Source organism: Populus alba, chromosome 9 (genome assembly GCF_005239225.2).
Source record: "Populus alba chromosome 9, ASM523922v2, whole genome shotgun sequence".
In the NCBI taxonomy this organism is placed as follows: Eukaryota; Viridiplantae; Streptophyta; class Magnoliopsida; order Malpighiales; family Salicaceae; genus Populus; species Populus alba.
The window spans coordinates 12,556,999-12,582,756 of record NC_133292.1 but is presented as its reverse complement, the minus strand read 5'-3'; the positions used below and the strand labels follow the sequence as shown (position 1 = coordinate 12,582,756).

The 25,758-nt window shown below is 34.4% G+C and overlaps 4 protein-coding genes across 10 annotated transcripts; 1 reads left to right on the top strand and 3 right to left on the bottom strand.

Annotated features, from left to right (window-relative positions):
- Positions 1 to 2,303: 2,303 nt before the first annotated feature.
- Positions 2,304 to 9,156, top strand: LOC118032374 (uncharacterized). Its single transcript, XM_035037072.2, has 14 exons — positions 2,304 to 2,720; positions 2,798 to 2,970; positions 3,223 to 3,326; positions 4,020 to 4,086; positions 5,008 to 5,100; positions 5,179 to 5,343; positions 5,436 to 5,576; positions 5,674 to 5,751; positions 6,195 to 6,307; positions 6,399 to 6,459; positions 6,782 to 6,949; positions 7,729 to 7,830; positions 8,455 to 8,544; positions 8,677 to 9,156. The coding sequence occupies exons 1-14, from the start codon at positions 2,420 to 2,422 to the stop codon at positions 8,737 to 8,739; spliced, it is 1,719 nt and encodes a 572-aa protein (XP_034892963.1). The 5' UTR covers positions 2,304 to 2,419; the 3' UTR covers positions 8,740 to 9,156.
- Positions 9,157 to 10,258: 1,102 nt separating this feature from the next.
- Positions 10,259 to 12,115, bottom strand: LOC118032375 (small RNA-binding protein 11, chloroplastic). Its single transcript, XM_035037073.2, has 4 exons — positions 11,957 to 12,115; positions 10,788 to 10,856; positions 10,601 to 10,707; positions 10,259 to 10,529 (listed from the first exon to the last, which is right to left on the bottom strand). Exons 1-4 carry the CDS (start codon positions 12,072 to 12,074, stop codon positions 10,494 to 10,496), a joined length of 330 nt encoding a protein of 109 aa, XP_034892964.1. The 5' UTR covers positions 12,075 to 12,115; the 3' UTR covers positions 10,259 to 10,493.
- A 1,871-nt stretch (positions 12,116 to 13,986) lies between these two features.
- Positions 13,987 to 18,765, bottom strand: LOC118032376 (mRNA-decapping enzyme-like protein). Its single transcript, XM_035037075.2, has 8 exons — positions 18,478 to 18,765; positions 18,351 to 18,391; positions 18,203 to 18,252; positions 17,981 to 18,125; positions 16,810 to 16,872; positions 16,310 to 16,436; positions 15,642 to 16,112; positions 13,987 to 14,258 (listed from the first exon to the last, which is right to left on the bottom strand). Exons 1-8 carry the CDS (start codon positions 18,634 to 18,636, stop codon positions 14,202 to 14,204), a joined length of 1,113 nt encoding a protein of 370 aa, XP_034892966.1. The 5' UTR covers positions 18,637 to 18,765; the 3' UTR covers positions 13,987 to 14,201.
- Positions 18,766 to 19,930: 1,165 nt separating this feature from the next.
- LOC118032377 (OVARIAN TUMOR DOMAIN-containing deubiquitinating enzyme 6-like) lies at positions 19,931 to 24,901 on the bottom strand. 7 transcript variants are annotated; one of them, XM_035037077.2, is made up of 10 exons: positions 24,748 to 24,898; positions 24,195 to 24,235; positions 23,252 to 24,111; positions 22,623 to 22,784; positions 22,045 to 22,122; positions 21,597 to 21,675; positions 21,367 to 21,512; positions 20,815 to 20,880; positions 20,560 to 20,734; positions 19,931 to 20,322 (listed from the first exon to the last, which is right to left on the bottom strand). In XM_035037077.2, exons 3-10 carry the CDS (start codon positions 23,927 to 23,929, stop codon positions 20,117 to 20,119), a joined length of 1,590 nt encoding a protein of 529 aa, XP_034892968.1. In that variant the 5' UTR covers positions 23,930 to 24,111; positions 24,195 to 24,235; positions 24,748 to 24,898; the 3' UTR covers positions 19,931 to 20,116. The 7 variants fall into 7 exon arrangements, 5 of the variants coding, with proteins under 5 accessions (XP_034892968.1, XP_034892969.1, XP_034892967.1 ...); XM_035037078.2 differs by having other exon boundaries at positions 24,221 to 24,235; positions 24,748 to 24,893; XM_035037076.2 differs by having other exon boundaries at positions 23,252 to 24,235.
- Between the last annotated feature and the right edge of the window lie 857 nt (positions 24,902 to 25,758).

The following is a 25,758-nucleotide window of genomic DNA, read 5'->3' as shown; positions in this document are numbered from 1 at the left end:
CTATTTATTGTGTTGAAATATATATATATATATATATATAATATATATATATATATTGACTCGTAAATTCAGTTGATAATTGTGGATTGGAACAATTTTTTTTTTTATCATTTTTAGTTTGTTATTCAAACTTTTACTTTACATAATTGAGATATTTTGAGTCAAAATTAGCATCTAATTGTATATTTTTTTTAGATGAAGGGTTGAATTGCAAGATAGAAGACTGGAATGGAAATTATGGGTCACATAAATGACGGCTTTGTAAGTTGTTTGGAAAGTATATTTTTATCCCTCATTCTTTTTCTTGCTATTAGATAATCAATCCCTTTAATTTTGGCAAGTTCTATTTTGATATCAAATTTTATTTTTTTTATTTTTCAGTTATTTTTTCATTGAAAGAGAGATAAGAGATGTCAGACTCCATCAAATATAGAAAAACCTCTTCATTAGCAACAACTACGACCACCTAATAAGTTAAAAGTAATGTTAATGGACTTCACTGTGTGAGAAGAGTTTTTATAGTAGTTGTTTTAAGTCTTAATTTAGCCTAAAAAACCATATTTAAGTCAAGGATGGAATAATTTTTTCGGTTTGATTTTGTGGTTTGAACCCTTTTTTTATTATTTATTAGGTTGATATATTGATTTATGGGTATTCCAATGGTGTTTGTAGGATATTTTTGTGGCTGAAATGGATTAAAAACAAGATTTTTTTGGTAAAAAAACATTTATGCTCAATTTTTCAGGCACTATAATGGTGAACGGAATTGTTTGCCACAACAAACAACATGTTGTCTTTTTATTTTATTTTTTAAAAAATAAAGATTGTTTATCTCTTAAAAAAAATAATATACCCAGTGTGCAGGCTTGAGCTTCAAAGCCCACACACCTAGACTTTTTGTATGTTGCTAACTCTTTTTTATTTTTTTCTCAATAATACCTTTTTTCATGTCTTTATTTAATTATTTGTTAAGTTTGTTTTTTAATTAATACCTCTACTATGTTATTTTTTTTTATTTAGGGGTTTTTAATTTTTTTTATGAGGTTAATATGATTTATCATTAGTTTATGTGTGTGTGAGTGTGAGACTATATATAATTTTTTTTCCTTTTATTTTTCTCAATAAATTTTATTTGTTTATTGATTTTTATTACAAATTAATTTAAATAAACAAATTCAATAAAAACGATCAAGTAAAGTATCAATGTTTCACTATTAAATATCTTGATTTATATTTATTTTTTAATTTATGTAATTTCATTTTTATTTATCATATCAAAATTTAACTTAATTATCAAATTTCTTTTACTTCTTTAAAAATATAACTCTCCACTTTTTTTTTTTCAGGTTAGAAAAATTATTGTGGTCATGACACGATGGAATCTAACATAGATAACCACAAAAACTAAAAATTTGATTCATGCTTCATGATTGAATAAATTATAGTGCCTGTTAATAAACTGCCACGACAATTTATTTCCAATTGTTTTGGACATGCATCATGTCATCCCCCAATTATACATAGTTTCTCGATTGGATCCTCTAGTTACCAATTCTAATTATTTCCTCCATCTATATACAATTTTTCCTCCAATCAAATCCCTGTATTTTTTTTTAAAAAATTAAAGATTGCATTAAATAGTATATATCTTAGTCACATATTCCCCTACCAACCCTAATTTCCCCAAGTCTTATAAGTTAAAATACCCATTCCCCCTCACACTCAATACATCCATAAACATATGTAAACTTATAACATAGAATTGCTTCGATTATGCCAAATATATCCCAACTTATCTTAATTAAAATAACAGCAATTAGATAGTTTTGATATATCTATTTTAAAAAATAAACTAAAAAAAATTTAAATTATCAGGTCAATCATTTTTAATAACACAATAGTATTTTTATCTTATTTTTTTAGATATCTATTTAATTGAATTTGGAGCAAATTTGACTATATCAATTAAATTATAAAAAATTTAACCATGTCAAACAATGTGGTCAACTTATTTGGTTTAATTAAAAACTTAATTAGGATCAAACTCTGGATCCAAATTTTCAAAGTTATATAGAAATTTAACAACAATAATTTCAGTTATAAATTTCTTAACATTTAAGGTGGTCATCTCCGATTTTTAATAAAAGGATGACATCCGACTGATGAAATGTATATAGATGGAGAACCAATTGATGAAACCAAAAGTTGGAGGACTATTATAAAAAACTATACATAGTCGAGGGACTAATTTGAGTTTTTCCATATCCAATCAAATTTCATTTTAAACAGAACAACGTGCAGTCAACAAGCCTCTCTCTCTCTCTCTACTAATATCATCACAAACACTAAACTAAACACTACAGATACTTGTATTCTTCTTCACAGATCGATCAATCATTGAAACCCTAGATCAGATCCAATGCAATCAAATCCAACAACTATGTCGTCGAAGAATCCGCGAGAGCGTCAAATGCTAGAATCAATCTACTCAATGATTGCTCTCGTCTTCATCCTTGTCACTTGCGTCGAGCTCTGCGACGCCGCCACCGTCGTCGATGTCTACCGCTTAATCCAATACGATATATCCGGCGTTCCTTTCGGATCTCGTTTCGCCACCCTGAACCACCACGCCGGCTCCTTGCATTTCGCACCCGGCGTTGATCTTTCTCGCACTGTCCTCATCATTCCTGTTCGCGAATTGAACATCACTTTCGTTAAAGGTCAAATTGCTTCTCCAATCGATTTTAGAGCTTAATTAAATTTAGTGAAGTAATTAAATTGGTTGATTTAATGACAGAATATATCTCGCAAAGAAAGCCTCTAGGAGGATTATTGTTTTTGCTGCCGCAAATGTTTAATTTTGAAAATAGAGAAGCTGCGACGGAGAGTAAGTATCAAATTCGTGAGAAGGAGCTGATGAAGACTGTTTTGGTGGAGCTTGAACGATTGCTTATTCATGCCAATATACCTGTGAGTGGAAAAAATTATGCTTAAAATCTGCGTGTTCTATAGGAATTGCTTATGCAGGAAACTGTTGGATCCGATTTTACTATTTTTGAGCTTGTTCTTGAGGTTGGTCTAATTTCTTATTTTTAACTAAAATGAGAAGGAAGAAAAAAAAACGATTTTGGTGAGGAGATATGCTCATGCTTAGCATATTTTATCATTTTATTTGAAATGGTTTGGGTGATTCTGTTTTTGTTGTGAAATTTTTTGGTGCAGTATCCGGTATATTTTGCTTTTGAGGATGATGACATTGATGCTGTGTTGGCTGATGTCAAGAGGAGTGATGTCTCTGGTCAGCCTGCTACTGCGACGACTGGCGGGTTAGTTCCTAACTTTATTATGGAAAGTGAGAATTCTAGTTAAAATTTTTATGTCCCCAGCATAGAAAATAATACATTTGAGCAAACTCTGGGTTTATAATTCTGGATGTAACCTATGATGTTTTGTGAATCAGAATATCTGAGCAATAATTATACTCTTCCTGAGAGAATCTATTCTGAACATATAAGAAAGAAACAAAGAAACTGCTAAGTAGGTGACATGCAGATTTAAGCACTACAAGATGGTAATATGAGTTAAGGGGAAGTTGCTCAAATCCTAAGGTGAACTTTTCATGGAGGGAGGACAGAGGTTCAGTTTAGTTTCTTTTTGTAGGGTAATGATTTTCTCAATTTCTTGAGCCAGAAATTGGTACAAACAAGACCCATTTTGTATGAACTTATTCTTGTCATGTTGTTTTTTTTTTCCCCCATGCTTCCTTATTTTGGAGTTTAATTTTTATTTTCCCCTGCTGATTAAACCATGATATTGATGCTCTATATAAATAAAAAACATGCAATGCCATCCTGTATTGGTTGCTATCTGGTTCGAACATTAAATATATCATATTTCCAACTCATGGTTGGTCATGCCCATGAAATGTGATTTTACATGTGTGTGTGTTTGTTTTTGTTGAGATTGATAATATGTTTGATGGGCGCTCTTGCATTCATTTTTGCTTGGAAATTTTGCAGCTATAAGCTTGTTGTCTCTGCTCCAGAACCTAAGAGAATTGCATCTCCCAGCATCACAAACATTCAGGTCCACTTTCAACTCTTCTTTCCATTGGAAATGACTAGACATAATGAACTGGAATTTGTTGCATGCCATGAGCATGTCATCATTGATATATTTCACTTGCTAGAAACATGGCTACTGGGTCCCCCAGTTTCTGCTGGCTAAGGGAACAATAATGCATTGGCCTCAAATGTATTGCAATCAAAATCAATGCTGATGCTGAACAAACCTGTTGTATATGATTTCAGTGCAGTTTTGTAACTTATGGTGTATTTTGCTTTGATATACACATTGTTTCTCAAGAATTTATTATTCCGGTCTCTGCTCTGTTATCTTTAGCTACATTATTGCATCGTAAAAGCCCAGGAACACTTGTCAAAACTAATCTAGCCTCTTTCCAAACATTATTTAATTGTATTGAACTTAAGACATGATGAAGATATGGGTTCTGGGTTTAATAGGTGTTCTGCCCTCTGCCGTGTAAGGTTTAATAGATAATTATGAATATTTCAGCACACACCATTACAGTATTTGTTTAAATATAACAGCCATCACCAATTATGTGTTGGCACCTATAGATTAACATACAACCTTTTGTTAATGGCTGTGCAAACTGTGCTCAAGAAAGACTAAAATTTGGGAACTTCAAAAGCAGAATGTAAATTCAGGTGTAAAAGCATGTTACTTGACAAACAAATTCAAATCATATATTGGTTTCAAAGTTCTGTGTTGACAATTAGAAGTATTGTAATTCTGATTAATATAATTCACTCTATTTTCAGCACATAGAAATATTAACAATTGTTAGACACCCTTATTAAATAATTTAGTTGCTGTTTTTATTATTCGTGTTTGTAATCTGGGAAATCTTGCTGAGGTCTCTGGGCTTCTTCTTCATGCTAGTGCTGATGATTTGTAAACTGAATGATGGGTTAAATTGTGCAGGGGTGGTTGCCAGGACTGAAAGCAGATGGAGATCCAAATCAACTTCCAACTATTGCTATTGTAGCATCATATGATACTTTTGGAACTGCTCCTGTATGTAAATTATATTCGATATAAACTATTGCAACTTGTATGCACTGTGTAATGATGTGAAAGTAGTTACACTTGTAGGCATTATCTGTTGGAAGTGATAGCAATGGGAGTGGCGTTGTGGCTCTTCTTGAATTAGCTAGGCTATTTTCTCTTCTTTATTCAAACCCAAAGACAAGAGGACGGTATAATTTACTTTTTGGGCTAACATCCGGTGGACCTTATAACTACAATGGAACTCACAAGGTGCATAGATCCTATCATCTTTTCTATGAACTTAATTGTACAATCTACTTCTTTGCTTTGGTTTGCTTATCTTAGTATTTTTGCTTTGGAAGTGGCTTCGGAGCTTTGATCAACGTCTACGAGAGAGCATCGATTATGCTATTTGCTTAAATAGTATTGGCTCATGGGATAATGAATTGTGGATTCATGTGTCCAAGCCTCCTGAGAATGCCTTTATTAAACAAATTTTTGAAGTAAGCTGATGAAACATTAAATAGTACAGGGCTGTTATTCTGTTGTGCCAAGTAGCATTACTATGTTTTGTGGTTTGACCCATTGAGTTTTCTGTAGGGTTTCTCTACTGTAGCAGAAGAACTGGGCTTTGAAGTTGGTCTCAAGCACAAGAAAATTAATATTTCAAATCCTCGAGTAAGTCAGTTTTACCAGAAAATTTGAACCTTAACATTTTTCTGGCTTACCGGTTCAAGAAAAAATATTTTTGTCAATCTTAAATGGTAAACATTGGACAATTGTGTTGGACATTGAAATCGATGGTTTTCTTCCCAAATGGTTTCTTTCTCGTTATCTGTGCTGCAGCACAAGGAGAGGAGTTTTCATCATTTAACAAGATAGTGGCATAGCCATCATAAAGCAAACTGTGTGTTAGATGACCAGCTGTTTATTCTTAAAATAATATTTTGATATTGTTATCGTGATGATTGACATAAGTTTACTTTGTGTATGCATCCTTTTTTGGTATTACGGATGGGGTTTACTGTCATTTACTAGAATTTTGGTTTAATTGATTCAAACACTATGTACTTTCGATGCTCTCATTTGGTCTCGGTGATATAGCTGTTGACCTGCTGTAGGTAGCTTGGGAGCACGAAAAGTTTTCAAAGCTGAGAGTGACGGCTGCTACCCTTTCTGAACTATCGACAGCACCTGAACTCTTAGAAAGTACTGGAGGTCTGTCTGATAGCAGGTTGTGTTTTTTAACCTGAACCTCTTTTATAAAGAAAATATTGCTGATCTTATATTTTTCCGCAATACTGATATCATGTTTCTCTGGACAGACATTTTATTAATGAAACTGCAATAGTTAGAAGCATCAAGCTAGTTGCTGAGAGTATTGCGGTAAGGTCACATACCTTAGAATGAGCTTTAATGCATTGTTATGGATCCTGATACTGAGGTTTTGACTTCAGTACTCATTTGTTTGAAGACTAATTTTGTGAAGTAGCACTCACTGGGAGTGAGATCAAGGCACCAGCTGTGTGCTTACATGTGCAAATGCTGCTAACATGCATGGGTTTCAGAATATTAGAATTAACAATATGATGGGGTACTGTGTCAGGATTTTCATACCAGGAACAAGTTGGTTACAAATGGCTAAATTGTTGGATCATGTAACTTCTTTAGTTTTGTGTTCTCTGAGATATTTTTTTTTTCCATACAGAGGCATATCTATGGTTGCCAAGGGAAGAACATTCAAATATTTGCGGACAACACTAGTTTGGCTGTCAATGCTCCTTACATAAGATCATGGTTGGATCTTTTGTCAAAAACACCTCGAGTGGTGCCATTTCTAACAAAGAATGACCCGTTTGTCATGGCACTGAAAAAGGTCTATTATTTGCAAATGTTCTTGGACAAATATTATTTTCATGGTTTTCTTTATTGTATGGTCAATGGTGCTTTTTGCTCAAATTTGTGCCAGGCCTTGTTAACTGCAGACTACTGTGTAGGATATTTACGCTCTTTTATATTTTCCAAAATTGCTAATTTGAGTTGAAATATTTAAATTTCTTTCATTACAGCCAGCTTCCTTTCTGTTTGGCAACTGTTTAACTTTTATTCTATGTAGGTGCAGAAATTTTGTTTTTTTCATGTGCTAATGTGAATAAACACTTCATGTATCTTTCTCTCTCTCTCTCTATGTTTTTTCCCCCAATACAAAAAAATGAAATAAAATTTATTTTTTGTTCTCTATGTTAAGGATGCTCCTTCTATAGAGCTCACACCGATGTCATTATCATTTCAAAGTACTAGTTTTATCAGATTGATTTTTATGCAAGCTGTTCTTGGTCACCTATATTTTTTCCCTGTCTGATGGTCTCTTCAATGCTGACTTCTGGAATCCAATTTATCCAAAACACAGGAAGATGCTTTATAAATGCCTCTGTCTAGTACCTAGTGCTTAAGAGATGTTTGATGATACTATTTAAAAAACTGGAAAAGACCTGTTATTTTTTCCCACTGAGAAATTTGATTTGGTGTCTTGGTTTGGGGTCTGGGGGTTTTATTAGGCTGCAGCGTAACACTGCAAAGAAAACATTGAAGTTCTTTTCTTCCAGTTTTTTCGATAGTTTACTTTTGAGTTGATTTGTTTCTGTCCTTCTGCAGGAACTAGAAGATCATACTCATGAAGTAAATGTGCATCATGAGGTGCTTGATGGGATGTTCACACTCTATGATTCAACTAAAGCTAAACTAAATATTTATCAGGTTCTTATTTTTTTTTCTCCAGTTGGAAATTATTTTTTTTTAACGTGCCTCTCTCCCTCTCTCTCTGTTTGTGTCATTTTCATAGCTGGATATTTCTTTTTGTCGGAAAAGACGTTTTTTTTATGTATCTGAACACAAGTGTCTCAAAAACGTATTTAATGAATGACATGTGGGTATCACTTTTTAGTTCACCGTCTTCCTCTCGTTGTTTTTCCAAACTATAACAATCACAACCTAAATTGCTTTGTTCACGCATTGATTTGGCTGGGTCATTTTTTGGTGCAACATTGGTAAGTCTCGAGTGCTGGGATAATTGCAGGGATGCAAACTCAAGTGCTGAGACCAGTCACTTAGCAAAAGACTGAAGAATAGAATTGTCTCCAAATTTCTTTCTCTAAGATCCTATGCATTACCAGATCTAGGAAATCCCCTTGTAACATTCATTTATCCATGGTATTTTTGCCCTTTACAGCACAATCTTTGTTGTATTTACTAACCAGAATTTTCTTTTGACCTTTGAGATGCATTTTATTTCCATGTTATTGCACCTGTTGTCTTGTAGGAACTAAATTATTAATTTCTCCACTGACTTGAATGATAATCAGTTCAAATGTGTTGTTACAGGTTGCTAGCGTAACATTCGACTTGCTGTTGCTTCTAGTGCTAGGGTCATATTTGATTATACTTTTCACTTTCCTTGTCATCACAACAAGGGTACCCTCTCATCTCTATTTATCAAGCTTTCATTGTTTTTTGAATGTAATTTTTTTTGGCTACTCCACCTTCACAACCATATGCGAATGAGCTGAACTAAAAAGCTGAATTTCCAATGATGCTGTTTAACAGGGTCTTGACGATCTTATAAGTTTATTCCGACGGCCTCCTTCTCGTAAGGTGAAAACAGCATGATAAATGAAGCCGGGATCAGTGCACCAAAGCTGTTTATCTTTGTTGTTGAGGAGCATCTCATGTAGCGTAGAATGTAATCTCTGCCATGGAGGAGTTTGCTGGTTACTACTAGCAGTGTGTTATTGTTTAGTTCAGAATCACGAGGGATCAGTTTAATTTTGGTCCTAGGAGGATTTTTTTTAAAAAAATTATCATGCTGAATGAGTTGAGATTTGTTAACGTAGGATGAAGAAATTTTTTTGGTAAAGGATGTTTCAAACAAGATACAATAGCAAGCAATTTTTGTAGAGGAACCACGATTTCGTGGTGGCCTTTTTGTATGAGGTTTTCGTGCAGTTTCCTATGGAAATTAAATTTCTCAAATTCACGACCTTAATGTTTGTCGTGGTAAATAAATGTAGCTGCTGGCATTGATCCCTATGTGTCCCTAGATCTGAGCATTTTAAATTCAGTTCAGTTTTAGATTGAATTCAGTTTTGAATCAAAATAAACAATCAAACTAATTTATTTATTTTTAAGTTTTTGAACTGAATCAAAAACCGATATCAAAATAAATAATCAAACTAATTTTTTTAAAATTTTTTGAACCAAACTGAAAACCGGTTCAAATTAATTAATTTTGGTTCGGTTAGGGTTTTTTTTCTTTTAAACTGGTTCAAACCGAAATGGATTTAGAAGCTTTAGGATTGGTGACTAGATAGAGGTCGAGTTGCTGAAAAAACATCTTCAATTTCAGATATGATATGTTGTGTGCCTTAACCCTCACCAAAAACTGACCGTTCGGATCTTTGTAATATATCATTGTTTGAAAGATCTCCTTGATCCAAGTCCTACCCCCTAAATATATTTCTAGTTTTGTTATGCTCTCATCCTGTTCTTTCTGTCATCTTCTACTTCTGACCATCCATGTCCACCACCAGTCATTTCCCTGCCTCAAGGCTAGCCACACAGCCTCCCCCCACTTTTAAACTACCACCCATCCCTTAGTCACTCCACCCTCCATAAACAAACGAAACAACCCCCTCCCTTCCAGAAACCCACTATGCCGGCCAAATAGAAGAATCATCAGCAATTCACCTTTAACATGGCAAGTTTGTGAGATGAGAAACAGAGAGCATGAAAAATTAAAAAAAAAGAAAACATTTAAAAGATGAGAGACAAAAAGCACGAAAGATTTTTGAGATGAGAGGGGATGGTTAACAAGCTGAGAATGCATTTATGTTTAGGATTAGAAACTATTATACTTGTTTTTTTTTAAGTGCTGGCCTGATTGAACCGGTTCGGTTTGGTTCGGTTTAATCAGTTTTAGATTTTAGAAACCAAAACCAAACCGAACCGGAACTTTTTTGTGATTTTCTAATCGGTTAATTCAGTTTTTTTTTTTCAGTTATTTTTTTTTTTTTTATTTTCTCAATTTAATTGATTATTCAGTTTTTTTTTTCACCCTATATGTTCCATCATGGCTATCCATTCAAGGTAACTTCTTTTATAGCACCTAATACCACCATATCAACCTCGCAACAATTGCAATCAGGCATTTTTTTATTGAAGAAAAAAAGTTTGGGAATTCAAAACCAATAAAAACCAAGGGCTGGAAACTAAAATTATAATTTTCTTTGATTTTGAGCGAGATCCACTTGTTGTCATACTTGAAATTGTTAACCGAGAGATTTAACCTCAATTTACAAGCAATCCAGCGTCGAAAAAAGTATCCGTCTTCGAACTGAGGCTCCTGCGGCGTTGCGCTAGTAAATTCAAAACCTCACATAAATGGCTCGTCCATCTAGCAGCTGCGAGCATTCATTTGTTATTCTTGGTATGGCAGTTTGGAGAATGGAGAAATAAGAAGAAATGCAATTACCTTCCCATTCATTCCCTCACAAGCCTTCTCAGCGGCGTCCTTCTTAGCAAAGGTTACAAACCCATAACCTTTAGGTCTCTTTCTGGCTTTGTCCATTACTATTTTAGCTGGGGGGGAAGAGTAGAATGTTAACAATGATCAGGAAAGAAACGAGCCTTTTAAGGTTAAATGCAGGATCGAGTTGCACCTTCGATGACCTCTCCAAATTCTGAAAATGCTTCAACTATTTTCTTCTCTGTACTGGAGAAAGATAAACCTGCAGCAAAGCTATTAGTTCAAGCAACATAAATAGCATGCAAAGATGGCATATGGCAATGACACAGCTTCTATATTTGATTGAAGCATCGCTATAGGAGGGTTGCTGTAGACAGGTAGACGGCCAGCATAAAACTAAACACATCCTTCTGCCACTTAAAGACACGGAATTGAAAGATGACCTCCTGTGACTGATCTCACTGGTTCGAAAACAAGGTTCCATTGAGTTGTGAGAGCACCTACTCCGTAACCGCCCCAACCCAAATCCGAAAGTAGCTAAATTGGCTCATCATGGGTATAATAGAGTAAACAAACATGCCCAGGCAAGTCAATACTTATGTGGGCAAGCACCAAGGAATCCTTGAACATGCTAGCAAAGTAAAGCAAAGCTCATCGCAGAATATCATGAACCTCGTATGTACAATTCAAGGATCTTTTTATCTGAACAGAGAAATTTGAAGAAAAGTAATTCAACCTTAAGCAGAAACAAGAACAATTGTTTAGAACAAACGAACTTACTCTTTAAATTTGTTTGGAAACGAGACAAGGATTCTAAATTTGTACATTTAAGTTTTAACTGAAGTGTAAAGCTTAGGGCTTGTAGATTGACTCAACTACAAAGATGATTCCTAGCTAGACAGGCTAAGAAAGAAGTGGATAAACCAGGCAAATCCTTGAGTCATGTTGGACAAAAATGAGACCTGTAAACTGGTTTGTGCAGACTCTGCAGATGGGAAGTGAAAGCAAGAAGTTCCAAGTCGCGCTTCATCTTTGTTGCTAAGCTCAACTTGAATTCCTTGGTATACATTCAAATAGGAAGCATATATTATTAAAATTTTGAAAGAAAAAAAAAAAATCCCTTCGTTTTCTCCTTTTTTCAATTTTCTTCCATAAAACTGAAATCCTAAAAATCCAGCTTCAGTTAATCACAAATTTGGATAAAACATTCTGGGTTTTCTTTAGTAAACTGATTGAACTTATTGATATCAAGAAATGAATGCTAACTTTCTGTTGGGTGTTATAAAATTTGATTGTTTCCAACAAGAACAGCAAACACTATAGCTAAAATTTTGAAAGAAGAGAAGGAGGGAGGGAGAATACCTTTGACAAAAACTTTAGCAGAGAATCCTTTGGAGAAGAACAGTAGGGGTTGAGGATGAAGTAGTGGTTGAGAGAAAATTTTGAGAGAGCTTCGGGTAATTCCTGTTAAAGTCGCCATTTTTATTTCATTAGGAAAGAGAAGCGGGCAACTTAAGAAGGAAGCAGTTTTGCAGTGTAGTGAGTGCAGAGTTAAGCGATGTTGAGAAAACTTCAAATAAGTCCTCTAACTATATAGATACTTACATTTAAGTTTTGGAATTTGAAAACATCCAAAACTTCTACAAAGGTGAAACAAATTTAAGTTTTAAAGAGAAATTTAGAGGTCTTTAGCTTGATCTATGGACAAAATTATTTTTGATTTTGAGTTATGATAAAAAATTTCAAAAACTTATTTTTTATAATAATCTATTAAGTTAAGGACCACACTTCAAATTACTAACTAATATTGCATGGGAATTTTAGGACATCTTTATTCTTTTTGGTAGCGTTTTGTTTGGGGCACATGACAGTTGAAAACATGTATGATAGAGAAATCAAATGTGTCTAGTTTGCAAAGATGGAGACAATCTTATTTGTCTCTATGATAGAAATTGGAGAGAATTTTTGTTCTTTTACATGGATATAGAAAAGAAAATATAAAATATCATAAAATTTTATTCCAAATTTTTTCTTTTCAATTCCATACCATTCATTCATCTATTATGTCCATCATCTTGCATGATTATTTTTTTTACCATACGAAATTTGTCATTCTTTTTAAGTAAGAGTATAGTTTTAAAATACAGTTTAGAAAGACCTGAATTATAAATTAAGGGTTGATCCAGATAATTTAAAAAAGAATGAAAAAAATTTATTTTGATTAATTTATTTTTAAAAAATCAATAGGTTAATAATTAGGTTTTGACCAAGTCAAGGCTATGTTAATTAGATTAGCAGGTCATTTCGAGTTATTAACCGAGTTAAGACAATTTTTTTTTTTATATATAACTCAAACCGGCATAGTGCTTACAAATTACAACAAGATCATGTAGTTGTTAAAAGAGGATTGAAAGCAATTTCCTTGAATTAATTTATTTATAGTTCAAATAATACATCGGGTTTACAATATTGAATGGGAGCTCATTTTTTAAGAATTTGAACGACAAACAGGACAAAGTTATGAGGAGGATGCACAGCTAATGACAGGAATTGAACCCACACATGTGGATTTACAATCCACTACCTTGATTCATTTTAACTACATCCGACCCTAATAATCTATTTATTAATTATTAAGATTTGAATTTCTAACCTTTACCATTTAATTTGATCTTCTTTTTTATTTTAAGTCTTATAAGAAAAAAATACAAAAGTAAAAAAAAAAAAAATATTTTAGGAACAATGGAATGCCAACCCTCTTGATAGAATGGCGATAGCTCCCTTTTTTATTATATATATATATATATATATAAAAAGCTCCCACACACTGAAACAAAAGCGTTATCCATTTACAAAAGTCTTAGTTAAAGACGTGCCAGCTTTTCCTACTCATTCTTAAGCGCTGGTTCTGCTCTCACTAGATTCTGTTCTCTCTTTTAACACATCCGTTTTTAAGCCTTAAAAAAAAGGAATTTCTTGCATCTATGGGGAAAGGCATAGGAAGCCTGGCCATGATTAAGCCAAAGGCAATCCCAATATCAAATCGGAAAAAGCCTCCGGCGAGAATGAGGAAAAGGTGGGGTCTTCAACTGGGGTGAAGTTTGGCGGACATGCATCTATGGGGAAAGTCATAGGAAGCCTGGCCATGATTATAGTAAAAACAGATGTTCACAATAGTAACTAACATCACAAGATCTGCATCAAATAAAATTGACACCTTCCTTTTATTGGCAATTATAGTCTTCATGTTTTCTTAATTAAAAAAAAAAAAAAATTCCTTTACCATTGATCAATTCCATCTCCAAGGAAGCCACGAGAGGCATTGATGACTTTCGAACTTAGCAACTTAGATTTGTCTATTTGATACTATCAAGGATATTCATACGGGATCATATTTAATTTGAAAAAATATATTTGATGAGCCATAGAAAAACAAATAAACAGAATATCTATCATAGAAAAGTACTCGTAGAAGCCGAAGACGTAGAGAGCAAAATGCTATACAGATGGGATCCTTCAGTTCAGATTTTTTGAAGGGGGAAAGAACTACACAACATATAGAACAAAAAACTCCGATGAGTAGATCGTCATGTCCCATTCCAATCGGTCAAGAATGGTGCGCATTCAGAAGGGTACGATAAACCATGTCAATGAATTGATCATCCTAGTGCACAAGGGGAGAGCTTGTTAGACATGTAGAGCAAAATGCAGCAGTAAGAAAACATTAATGAATTGAGGGGGTGAGGGAGAATTGAAACTATCAGAACTAATAAATACATAAGAAACTATTAACCCACAAAAGATTGTGATGATGAACTTCATTTTTTTTTCCCATGTGATTATGTTGCATGCTAAAACCAATCACATGTAAACATTAGATCATAGGGGCAGCATTAGTTCCAATAAGCATCAATCTTGGAGGACAGGAAGAGATAAATCGATAATTAACATGAAAAAGAAGCGTTGACTATGGACTTGCAAATAGATGAATGTGAAACAGAAAATGATCTCCAAAACCAAACAGGTATTCAAGGCTATCACTTTGATTTCGTTTACTATGAATACGACTAGCTCAGAAGAAAAGATCTGACAATTTTAGTACATGGGACATCTAACAATTGCATGATGGAGAAAATTCCTTCCAATAACATCGGGATTACTGTAATTTGCAAGAAAATGAACTTGTTAGGAGATAGGCTGGATTTCTTTTGTTTTTTTCCTTGTTTTGGACTTAGATATTAGGAGTCCTGTCTTTTAGGTTAAGATTAGAAGTTCTCTTTACATTTCCGTACAGGATTTGGACTTCACTTTAAGAATATGATTTCTTAAGTCTCTAAATCCAAGTACTTTAATGGCTAGCTAGATAGATTACATAGGAAAAATCCAAGTTAATTTTCTTTAGTGGTGAGAACTCCAGTAAAGTTTCTCTTCTACAGGTGGATCCATTGAAGGACCACCAAGATTCAAGTCTGTCCCATACCCCAATAGCCCCATTCTATCCTAAATAAGCCCCTTTAAATCCCAATTTAAACTCTAGTCTCTCTTGGTGCAAATCCATAGACTCCTCAACTATTTGTCCACCCATATAGATATGCTAGAGGCACTAACACTTTAACTTAATTTTAGTAAAATCACACTTATTATAGAATGGATTCCAAGAGCCAACAGGTTTCCATTATCAAATTAATTAGACAAATCTTACCACAAATTGGCACATCGGTTGAATAAAATAAAATTCAGGAACCCCTAACAGTAATTTTTTTTTTTTTTTTACAAATAGTCCCAGCAGTATTCATCATAGAACGACTCCATAACCCTTAATTCTCAAATTCAAGGCTATCCTACATCATTGCAGTCACATCTATAGCTTCTCAAATCTATGATCAACATGCTTTTAATGGGCTGTCATCATATTCAAGCGATCTTATACAAGAAATTCCAATTTTGACACTGGTTACCAAAAAATTAACCTCATCCAATATACGCATTTTAGATTTTTTAACTTCAGCTTCATACATTCTGCCATCATCATACAAGAGAAACTAACCTGAACAAGTGCCAGTAGTGCATCTCGGACTTTGTCTTTGCTGATAAATGGCCCATGATTTGGACTGGGAACAGAAGCAGGAGTGAGAGATGGTGGAGGAGTGGGTGGTGGAAAGGGTTGAAGCAATGGAGCACCATATGGGCGGTGTAGACTTGTAGGAGGATTAAGTGGAGGAGCAGTAGGAATAGAAGAAGAGACAGGTGGCATTATCTGAGTAGAAGAAGATGGAGGAACAAAAAAAGAAGGCTTTACAAGGTTAGCTGTCCGGTTGCTGCTGCTGCTGATTTCAGAGACATCAAGCAGTGGCATTAAAGGAATTGATGCTGATAAAGGAGGAGATGGTATTTGCAAGGTGGGCATGGTGCTGGAGGCAACACTAGTCAGTTGGGAGTGTAAGGGAATTGGAATTGAGGATTGGTAAGACTGTCCAGCAACTGCAGCAGTTGATGCAGTCCCGATTGTCATAGCTGTCTGCAAACATTCAAGCAGAACACTAGTGCTAGTCATGCACAATGAGATTACAAAAAGTGAACTATAAAAGTGAAAAGCGCTCACAAGTTTGTTGTTGATAAATTTTATGAGAATCCAAATAACAATTTGTCTATTCTTGGAGAAGGGAAAAATCGAGGATAAGACTAGTTCATAGACATGAACACTGCAGTACTTACACTAAAGAAGTTCACAAAGGCAGGATCATCAGGCACATCAGAAACAACCGAAGCATTTGCAGATGATGGCTCCAGAGGACCATCCATAACTGCCATAGTTGGTACAGCTTCTAATTCCTCAAACTCGCTGAAATTAAACAGATCACATGAATTAAAATGCGTAACGAATCCATGCAAAACATGGTAGTTTCTAATCCATAATAAATCGCATAATTGATTTTCAAGTCTCTTAATCAAGTGCTAAGATCTTTAAAAAAAGAAAAGCGAGGATATCACATGAGCAGTTCCCAAGGTTTTAGTGAAACCATTATCAAATCTTTGAGCCCTGAGGTTTCAAGTAAGGTGGCATCTGAACAGGGGTTAAAAAATGATGATTAAATAATAAAGGGGTTAGGTGCTAAGATTCAAAAGTGGTTGAAGGGTGAAGTGTTAAATACTTTAGCTGGATGTTACAGTCAAATAAAACATTAAATTAAATTTGAATAAAAATAAGCTATTACCTTTTTGTTGATGATAGTGATACCTTTGGCTTCTGAGGCACCTTGGAGTATGCATTAAGTATCCTGGTCAAGGAAAAAAACACATAAGATGGGATAATTGTTCTTTTAAGGTTAATATTAAATAATTCTAAATGGACATACATAGAGCATCTCATATAGGAATCAAGCTAGAACATTTAACAACCACGCCTAAAGGCTCTATCAGTAGAGATATCATCAAATGACGGGCTTTTCCTCCATATCTGACTTATATAACAAAAAAGTCACAAGCTCAGTAAAAATGACTAGGATATGAAAGAACCATATCACGCAAGAGCAATTTCTCATACTGAAAACATATTTACTTGAAAGGGTTATACAATATATTATATAAGATCTGGTTATTCCTCCCAGTTATAATATTGCAGGCAGCTTGATTTCCTGTTGTCTGAGGCTTACATCTTTCCAAATCCACATAATACATTTTAGAAAACAAATACAATATATGCTAACAAGACTGATTAGATCTTTACAGATACATCAGAAAAAATGCAGTCATTTTAAAACGGATTAGAGTTTCAGGGTCCAGATAAATGCTGCACGTTCATACCAGAGGAAAAGTGCACTGACTGACCAACAATCTAGTAGCAGGACTCATTCATATACCAATTTCCCAACAAAATGGCAAGCCAAGATATCAAGGGATAACAGCTACTGCACATCCTTCATGTCAAAATGCAGCTAAGCCAACCATCAAAATGAAATTATTCCAACAAGGGGGATCGTTTGATGCATAACTTTTGACAATACAGACCTATGAGTCATGTAAAGTCACTTTGCTATTCTTGGTATGCGCCAAATGACAATTATCCCAGGTTCTATTCTACTTGGATACAACAAGAGATGACTCCAGACCTCAAGAGCTTTACCGTTCTTGATAATAATAACAAAAAAAGGCCTCCATACTTCATAATACGAAGACGTGAACAGACATTTTACAAGATCCTAAGTACCGCACTCAAAAACCCCAAATCAAACTACCAAGAAAGGAAGAACTTCCAAACTGTCTTAAAATCAGATTCCCTAAAAAGAGATCTTTCCAACACTCAAAACTATTACAAACAATAAAAAAACTGAAACTCATAAATTCCTTAACAAACTAAACAAACACTAAAAATACAACAACATTTACCTGCTAAAAAGATTAGCAACCTCTTCACACTCGCGTGCATTATAAAACCAAATACCATTCACTTCTTGGGCTGCATTTCGATACAGAAGATACGGAACCTGAACCTCGTACTCAAAATCTCCCAAAAGATTTTCCACCAAATTATCTGATTCATTACACCATCATAATTAAAAACCTTTCCTTGATAAAACTATTAACTAAACAACAACTCATAACCCTAACCTGTATTCCGGCGATTCATCACAATAAACTGAAACCTAGGTTGCATATTCCTGTTTCAATTATTACCACACAAAAAAAAAAGAGCTTAATTTTCTCTCTTAAAACACACAAAAAAAGACATTAAACAAAAAAAATACTAAAAAAAAACCTTTTAACTACAAAGAGAGATCCTTCGACATCTTTCCGACTCTGTGAAAATAAAAAAAGAACAGAAAATCAGAAAAAAGAGAAAATAAATTTAGAAAGAAGAAGGAAGAGGCTGGTTGTTAACTCACCCATTGGGTAAGGTCGATATTGAACTGGTAGAGAGTGACATGAGCAGCAGTGATGAGAATTTCTTCAACTAAAGGATCGATTCGTTGAAGAACTGTTAAATTAAGGAGCTTTGTGCTCTGTTGATCAATGTTCGGCATCAATTTCCCATTCTGTGGCATTCTCGTCGTCGTTTTTTTTCGAATTGGAGTGATTCACAAACCCTAGAATTTGGATTATAGATAAATAATAAAAAAGGGAAATAATGACGGGAGGTAAGAAGAGGGTTTGGTGGTGACTGTTTTCTGTTAAGAGTTCGTGTACGTGGAACATTAACCACTTGTTGCTTGCCTACCAAGGACTTTGTTAAATGACGGGATTAACCCTACTTCTACCGCTTCCATTTCATCACTTCCCCGAATTAATCTTGATATTTTCGGAATTTTGTGATGACTTTTTTAATGTTTTCAACAAAATCAATTTAGTTTTTAACAATGATTTGGTACTAATTAAGGTGAGGGTGTACTTTTATGATCATTTAAAAATAATATAAAAATATATTTCTAAAAAAATTAGGTCTGATTGACTTGTAAATTAATTAATTAATTATATATATATATATATATATATATAATTTTAATTGATTTATAAACCGGTTTAGAAATACTCTTTTATCATATATTCGTTTTACAGTACCAATTTCAATTTTATTTATTAAGTTCAAATATTTGGGTCAAATATCTAAATAAATCTATTTTTTAAGGAAAAAAAAAAAAAAAAAAGTAGAATTGATTTTATAGAATTTTATCTTGACAAATAATATTTAGTAAAAAATATTTTCTAGAATAGGTCCATGTGAATGGATAATAAATTTTTAGACCCAATTAGAATAAGATTTAAATGTAAAAAATGAAGTTTTTTTGGATATAAATATCAGCCCAAAACCCAATCCAGAATAAATAAATAAATGGTTATGTACTAAATAATTCTAAATTATAGCAATCAAATTTGGATTAGATTCAAGTTTAAGTTTCAAGTTTTAATTATGGATACCTTCATAGATACCTCAAATCCAATAAGATGAGGTTCAAGTATAGAAAATTAATAACCATTCAAATTCACGTTGGGTTTAAAATAATTATTTTGAATTTAAATTAGATTATAAATAATGCAAAACCCGATCCATTGATAATCTTCCATTGCCATTGCCATCACCATCAACATCAACACTAGTTTTAAGCGTGCCATCTACTTCCCCTGTTTAAAACAGATCACACCGGAATTAGTGAATTCCGACAAACATTTAGCTCCCTAAATCCAATCTTAAACGGAGGATTACAGGAATTAGTGATTTCACTTTACATGGCTACATTTTGACAGCCATACCAGCCAAGAGTTCATGCATGCCACAACAATATAACATTTCAGTGCCTGGTCTGAATGATAGCATGCCATCATAGTTTGAAAAGGAGATCGTAAGGTTTAACCGCTATATCCATTTTATCATTGATCAAACTTCAAAAACAGATTCTAGAGTTCTGGAAGTTTGTGTTTCAACCGGACCAGTTTTTTTTTTTTTTTTTCCCCTTAATCTAAGTACAATGCCAGCATTGAGTGGTCAAAGTCTATCTTGACGGGAAAATTCCAAATCTTATTTACATTTTATTCGGTTGCCTTGCCTTTGCGTCTGCTGCTGCTGCCAGTTTCCAAGAGGTAACAAACCATTGAATCCACATCATCACCAAATATGCTGTAGGCCTCGATCACTTGCAGGTAACTGAATCCCATTGACAGCACCATCTGCATACCACTGCTAAGAGCAGTATCCTGTACACCATCAGCCTTAGTCGTCTCACTAGCTGATGATCCTGCTTATCCAAGTTCATATCATTGTCAGCAACACAGCAATACAAGGATAATTCACCCTTAAAGAAGGTAAGAAAAAAATGTGAAAGTCTCTACACTTCTTGTGGATCAACGAGCATAGCAACGAGGAGAATATAATGATACAATAACCAGATGTGCACCCTGTGTTGGTCCCCGCATTTCCATAAGTTCACAAATCATTCACCGAGTCCCGTACCGTGTAAGATCTGACTACTTACTAGCACTAGAAGATGATGGTTCTGCACCAGCAGTAGAGGATTCTTTACGACCAAGTTGTGGTTTGAAGTTGTTGTCAGCAAGATACTCAGCTCTAGAAGCTTCCATCACCATGCGCTCGATCTCCTTCTCAGTAAGTTCAAGATCAGAGTAAAACCGCCCCTCAGCAAGAAGTGCCTGTGCAGAGTTTAGTTAATAACCTATTAAGCCAAAGATTAACATAGAACATACTGCAGAACTATGTTAAAGATACTTGCATTATCAATCTGCTGGTCTTGTTGAGCTTTAATAGCAGCTTTGATCTGATCTCTGTCCACACTTGCCTGCAAGCACGATTGTTGCCAGAGTCAGCAAATTCAACCCCTTTGGCTACACTAGCCTGTTATCAAATAAAAAGATGAAGAGCAATCCTAAAACTAATAAGTCCAGTTACACTTTTAACTTATCCAGTAAAAGGCATGTTCATATTGCAGCTTTAAAAGCAAGTTCATAGTTAATAATCATCAACCCATTACCTCCACAACCAGAAAATTGAAGGTAAAAGTAGCGTATAGAGAAAGTTCCCATAAACTAGCTACCTAGCTGCCCCTATTTTTTCATCCGCATGGACCTTGCCAACACTTTACCATCCTTTACCTTAATTTCACATATCTTAAACATTTGATTTGCAGGCAGGATAATGGCATATTCAACAAATCATGAATTGGTGAGGAAAGGCTGGCATGGTTATTTGAGTCATTACACAAATCCACTGAAGAGGAATTAGCATTAAACAAAGACAAAAGGGTACAAAAGTCACAGAAACGCACCCCTTGAAGACAGCTGAAACCAAGCCCGGCACCAATTGTTGAACGACGGGGGTTGACAAGAGAGTTGTAATGATTACCATGATGATAACTTAGACGTATGGGCGGTGTGTCAGTATTGTAGCTCCCATGAAATATGTTGATAGGTTCTACATCAATGATTTAGGTCAGGAAGAAGTAAATAGTGAATGGCTCTGCATAATTTAAACCATTACTTCAACTCAAGTAGATACCTGTGCTATAAGAGTAAATGTGGATTGGTCGATTGTACATTTCTGATAAAGCTTGAATCTCTACATTGTTTCCATAAACCTGACAATTGAGAAGAAGTGAATATTCACATCTATTCATTTACATTAGAAAATCCAGGGCATGAGTGGGGTCCTTAAACATGCTGAACCAAATGTTTACTTCCTACCTACCATAACCCAAAAAAATTAACACAAACAAAAGGTAGCAGCAAACAATAGAAGCAGGGGTTGAAAGAAGTGATTGGATTAGGTATTTGTTCATGTTCACTCAATCAAGGACAGGAGAAAAGCCTCCACATCAAAAAATTTGCAGGCAGATCCTTATATTCAGGAGATGATATATGATATGAAAGTATGCCAGGTGCCATATGCTTTTTGTCTTACAGGAAATTGAAGACATGAAAAGCGAACTTTGATATAGTATTCATACCTTGTCTCTTCTCTTCCTCTTACAGTAAGATGTAAAACCTTCAGTTATGAATTGAGAAAAGTGATCCCTTTCCCTTTCCTGAGTGAACCAAGGACAAAAATACAGCGTTGTCATGGGTGCTATTCACAATGTCTTTACTTTCCTATGAAACTAGACACCATTCTATCAAACTGTCCAGATATTTATCTCTGTGAAAGATATTGCAGACATGAAATAAACATTATATTGTCTTCCTCAATTTCTGTTTTTTTATTTATTTATTTATTCCCTATTCTCTCAAATTGTCTGGGAATTCATCCAGGTGAAACTATTTATCACAAAAAATGAAATGGCATAGCAACAATCATGAATCAAACTCTATTTCATCGCCATCAATTAAATACACCTCATAAAACTAAATATAAAATGATTAATAAACAAGACTAGTGGCTAGTAACATGAGTGTATTTTTACAAGAGAACTCATGACACTGCTTAACCGGATGCGCAATTTATTCGAGTAGATGTCCAGCCACAACAAAATGACCATGAACTTGAACAATGCACAATCAGAAAAATTAAAATAAATAATAAAATTACCATATAGTCTATGCACATTTGTCGGGCCATATCATACTCTTCAGAATCCCCGTAAACCTGATCAGCCACAGCACGAAAGAGACAATTCCCATCCTCCAACATTTTTTTGACTTCTAATCCTTTGGACCTTCTGATGTCAATCTCAAACTGCCGTTCTCTTTCCTGCAACAGATACAAAAGGCCAATTTTAGAGAAATCAATGCAATTGAATCATTGACATGCTAAATCATATCATTGGGTCAGGATTGCAATATCAAGAAAATGAATGAAAAGGCAACACTACAAGATCTATAGTGCTAAGCATTAAAAAATAAGAGAACCACAGATTTGTGACAGCAAATGCTTTCCTAAATACAGAGAAGTCCATCAGCCCAAGGGAAACAAAAGGCAAATCAAACTAAGCCAGTGAGCATTAATCAAGTAGAGATCATAACACAACTACAAGTCTAACTACACCAAACAAATTTTAAAATGGCAGCATAGCATGTGAAGTAACATGATACAACCGCACACAGCCGCATCGAGAGTTACATGCTTGTGGACTTAATTTTAGGCTAGACAAGACTTATTACATAAATTGCAATGGTCAAGCCACATCCCACCACATATATTTAGCACTGGAAACTTACGAAATCATCATAGGTGGAAACAAAGCAAGGATTCTGCTCATCACCACTATTGTACCCCTCATTTTCACCATGAGACCTAGGAGAGGATGGCCGTGATCCAGTTGGCGAGGACCTTGTTGAAACAACAGGCCAAGCAACTGCTCTCCTAGATGATCCAATTCGCACAGAATTTGAAGCTCCTGACATAAATCTTCTTGAATTCGAGCTTGTTAGGGCAGGTTTGGGAGGTGGCACAGGAGGAGGCGGTGGTCGTGGGCTGCCACTACCAACCTCAGGATAACCAGCACTTGAACCTTCACTCTCCACCAGAGATCTCTCCAAAATCAATCCACTCAATCCTTTAACCAAATCCCCTGAGCCCACCCCTTCATCATTACCTACTTTCTCGTTATCAACAATGTCGTCATTCAAACTCTCAATTCGGTCACCATTTATACTGACTGTCAAAAGTTCATCAATTTGTACCACTTTATTATCATCACTACCACTGTTCTCCAATACTTCATCAACCTCTACCTGCTCTTGCACCTCCTCGCTAATTTCTTCATCTCTCACAGTTGACGCAGACTGGGGGATGCTAGTACCCTGTGTATCTGGCCGAGCAGCTGAAGAAGAAGACCCTGCTCGGCTCTGGTTTGAAGAAGAGCCACTGCCTCGCTGAACTAGAATCCGAGTCATCTTGCTTCAATATTTATTATCCTCAAGTATATAACGCCGAGAACCAATTCTTCTTCCCAGACTTAAAGACTCATAGGTTTGTCACGCGTTCTTGCCTTAGGCGCAGTAATGCCAATTCCGTGGCTGAAGGAATTCTTCCAGCCCAGTGCGTTCAGCTCCTTGTTGTCGCAGCGAAAAGATTTCTGCATTCCCCTAACAATTCTCATGAGACCAAGACCTCCAACTTTTAAACAATAATAACCTTCTCTAAGTAGTCGAATTTTACCCGGAAAAAGAAATCCAAAGATTTACCTTCAAAAGCCCAAGCTGCAATTACCACACAAAAATCAAACAAATAAAAATCACAGCTTTCTTTAAAACATGATACTTCCAAGTTTCTGAGGTTTTTTAAGTCTAAACCCTTTAGCCCTTTTGCAATTTCCAAGAAAAGGTGGTAAATTTGAAGTGAATTGTGCATCAAATCCTAACTTAAAAATCTAAGCACGTTATCATTATCATCCTTCTCAAAGATTGCTTCTTTACAAGATATCAATAGCAAACACTAGGTCAAATGCTACAAAAAGAAGACCAATCCAAGAAGAAATACAAAATCCAAAGCTAAACTCCTTCTTATGAACCAAAAGACACTTTAATTCACCTTAACTACACTAATTGACTTAAATTATGCAATCAGAACCAAAGACCACATATTTCCCTTTCTTTACTTTCATTTCTCAGAAACCAGGCAAAGAACGCATAATCAAATAGAATAAACACCATCAAAGATCAAGAAAATCAATAAGAGAAATCCCTAGAGTTGACTCGGGAAGAAGACTCACCTGACAGAGAGATAGACAGAGAGAAAGAAGACTAACAAATTGACAAAGAGAAAATTGTTGATCTGTAAAAAGAAAAGGGGAGAGAGAGAGTGAGAGAGAGATTTATTATTAGGGTTTTGTTTATATTTATTTTAAAGAACAAAGCGATGATAAAGCAAATATCTTATGGAGAAGGAAGAGAGGAAAAGGAGGGGGGGGGGGGATGGTGAAAGTGAAATTAGCGAGATGTCGGCTAAGCGATGATTATTACACGTGGCGTTGTTCTACACGTTTATTTCGCACGTGCGAACGGTGAAAGTGAAATTATAAGTAGCACATTTCTAATAAAATTTCTAGAAACCCGTTCCAAGATTTAGTTTAGATCGGATGTGGTGAATTTTTTAAAAGATATAATATTTTTTAAATAAAATTTACATTTTTAAAAATTAAAAAATCATGTTTTTTACTAAAAAAAAACATAAATTATTTCCTGTCCAAATACACATTTAGGTTATGACTTACCGCTTACGAGTTCATTGAATTAAGCCAATTTCTTATGAAATTTTTTTTTTTTTTTATCTTAACTTGAGTTTTTTATTATTTTCAAAGTTTTTATTTGTGTTTTTTTTGTTTAAGCGGGATAAAAAAGAAGAAGAAGATAAGTTTCCAACAAAATGATTGTTTTTACAGAGTAATATATAATAAAAATGGAAAATCTTTGTGAAGAATTTCTATAACTTGAATTATAGGGTTTCAACGAATGTTATAAACTCAACTCGGATTCATCTTATAAGTTGACTCAAGAGCTTATTAATAAAATTTAATTGAAATGATTTAATTGACTTAACAACTTATCTTATTAATTAGTTAATTTAGTAAAAATATATGATTTGATTTTAAAAAAATCAAAATAATATTATTTTACTTTTTAATTTTTTTTGAAATGACATTATTTTAATTAATATTGATTAATCCAAGTTAAGTTAATTAACTAGTAACTAGATAATAAATCTAGTCAAGTTTAATAACTTT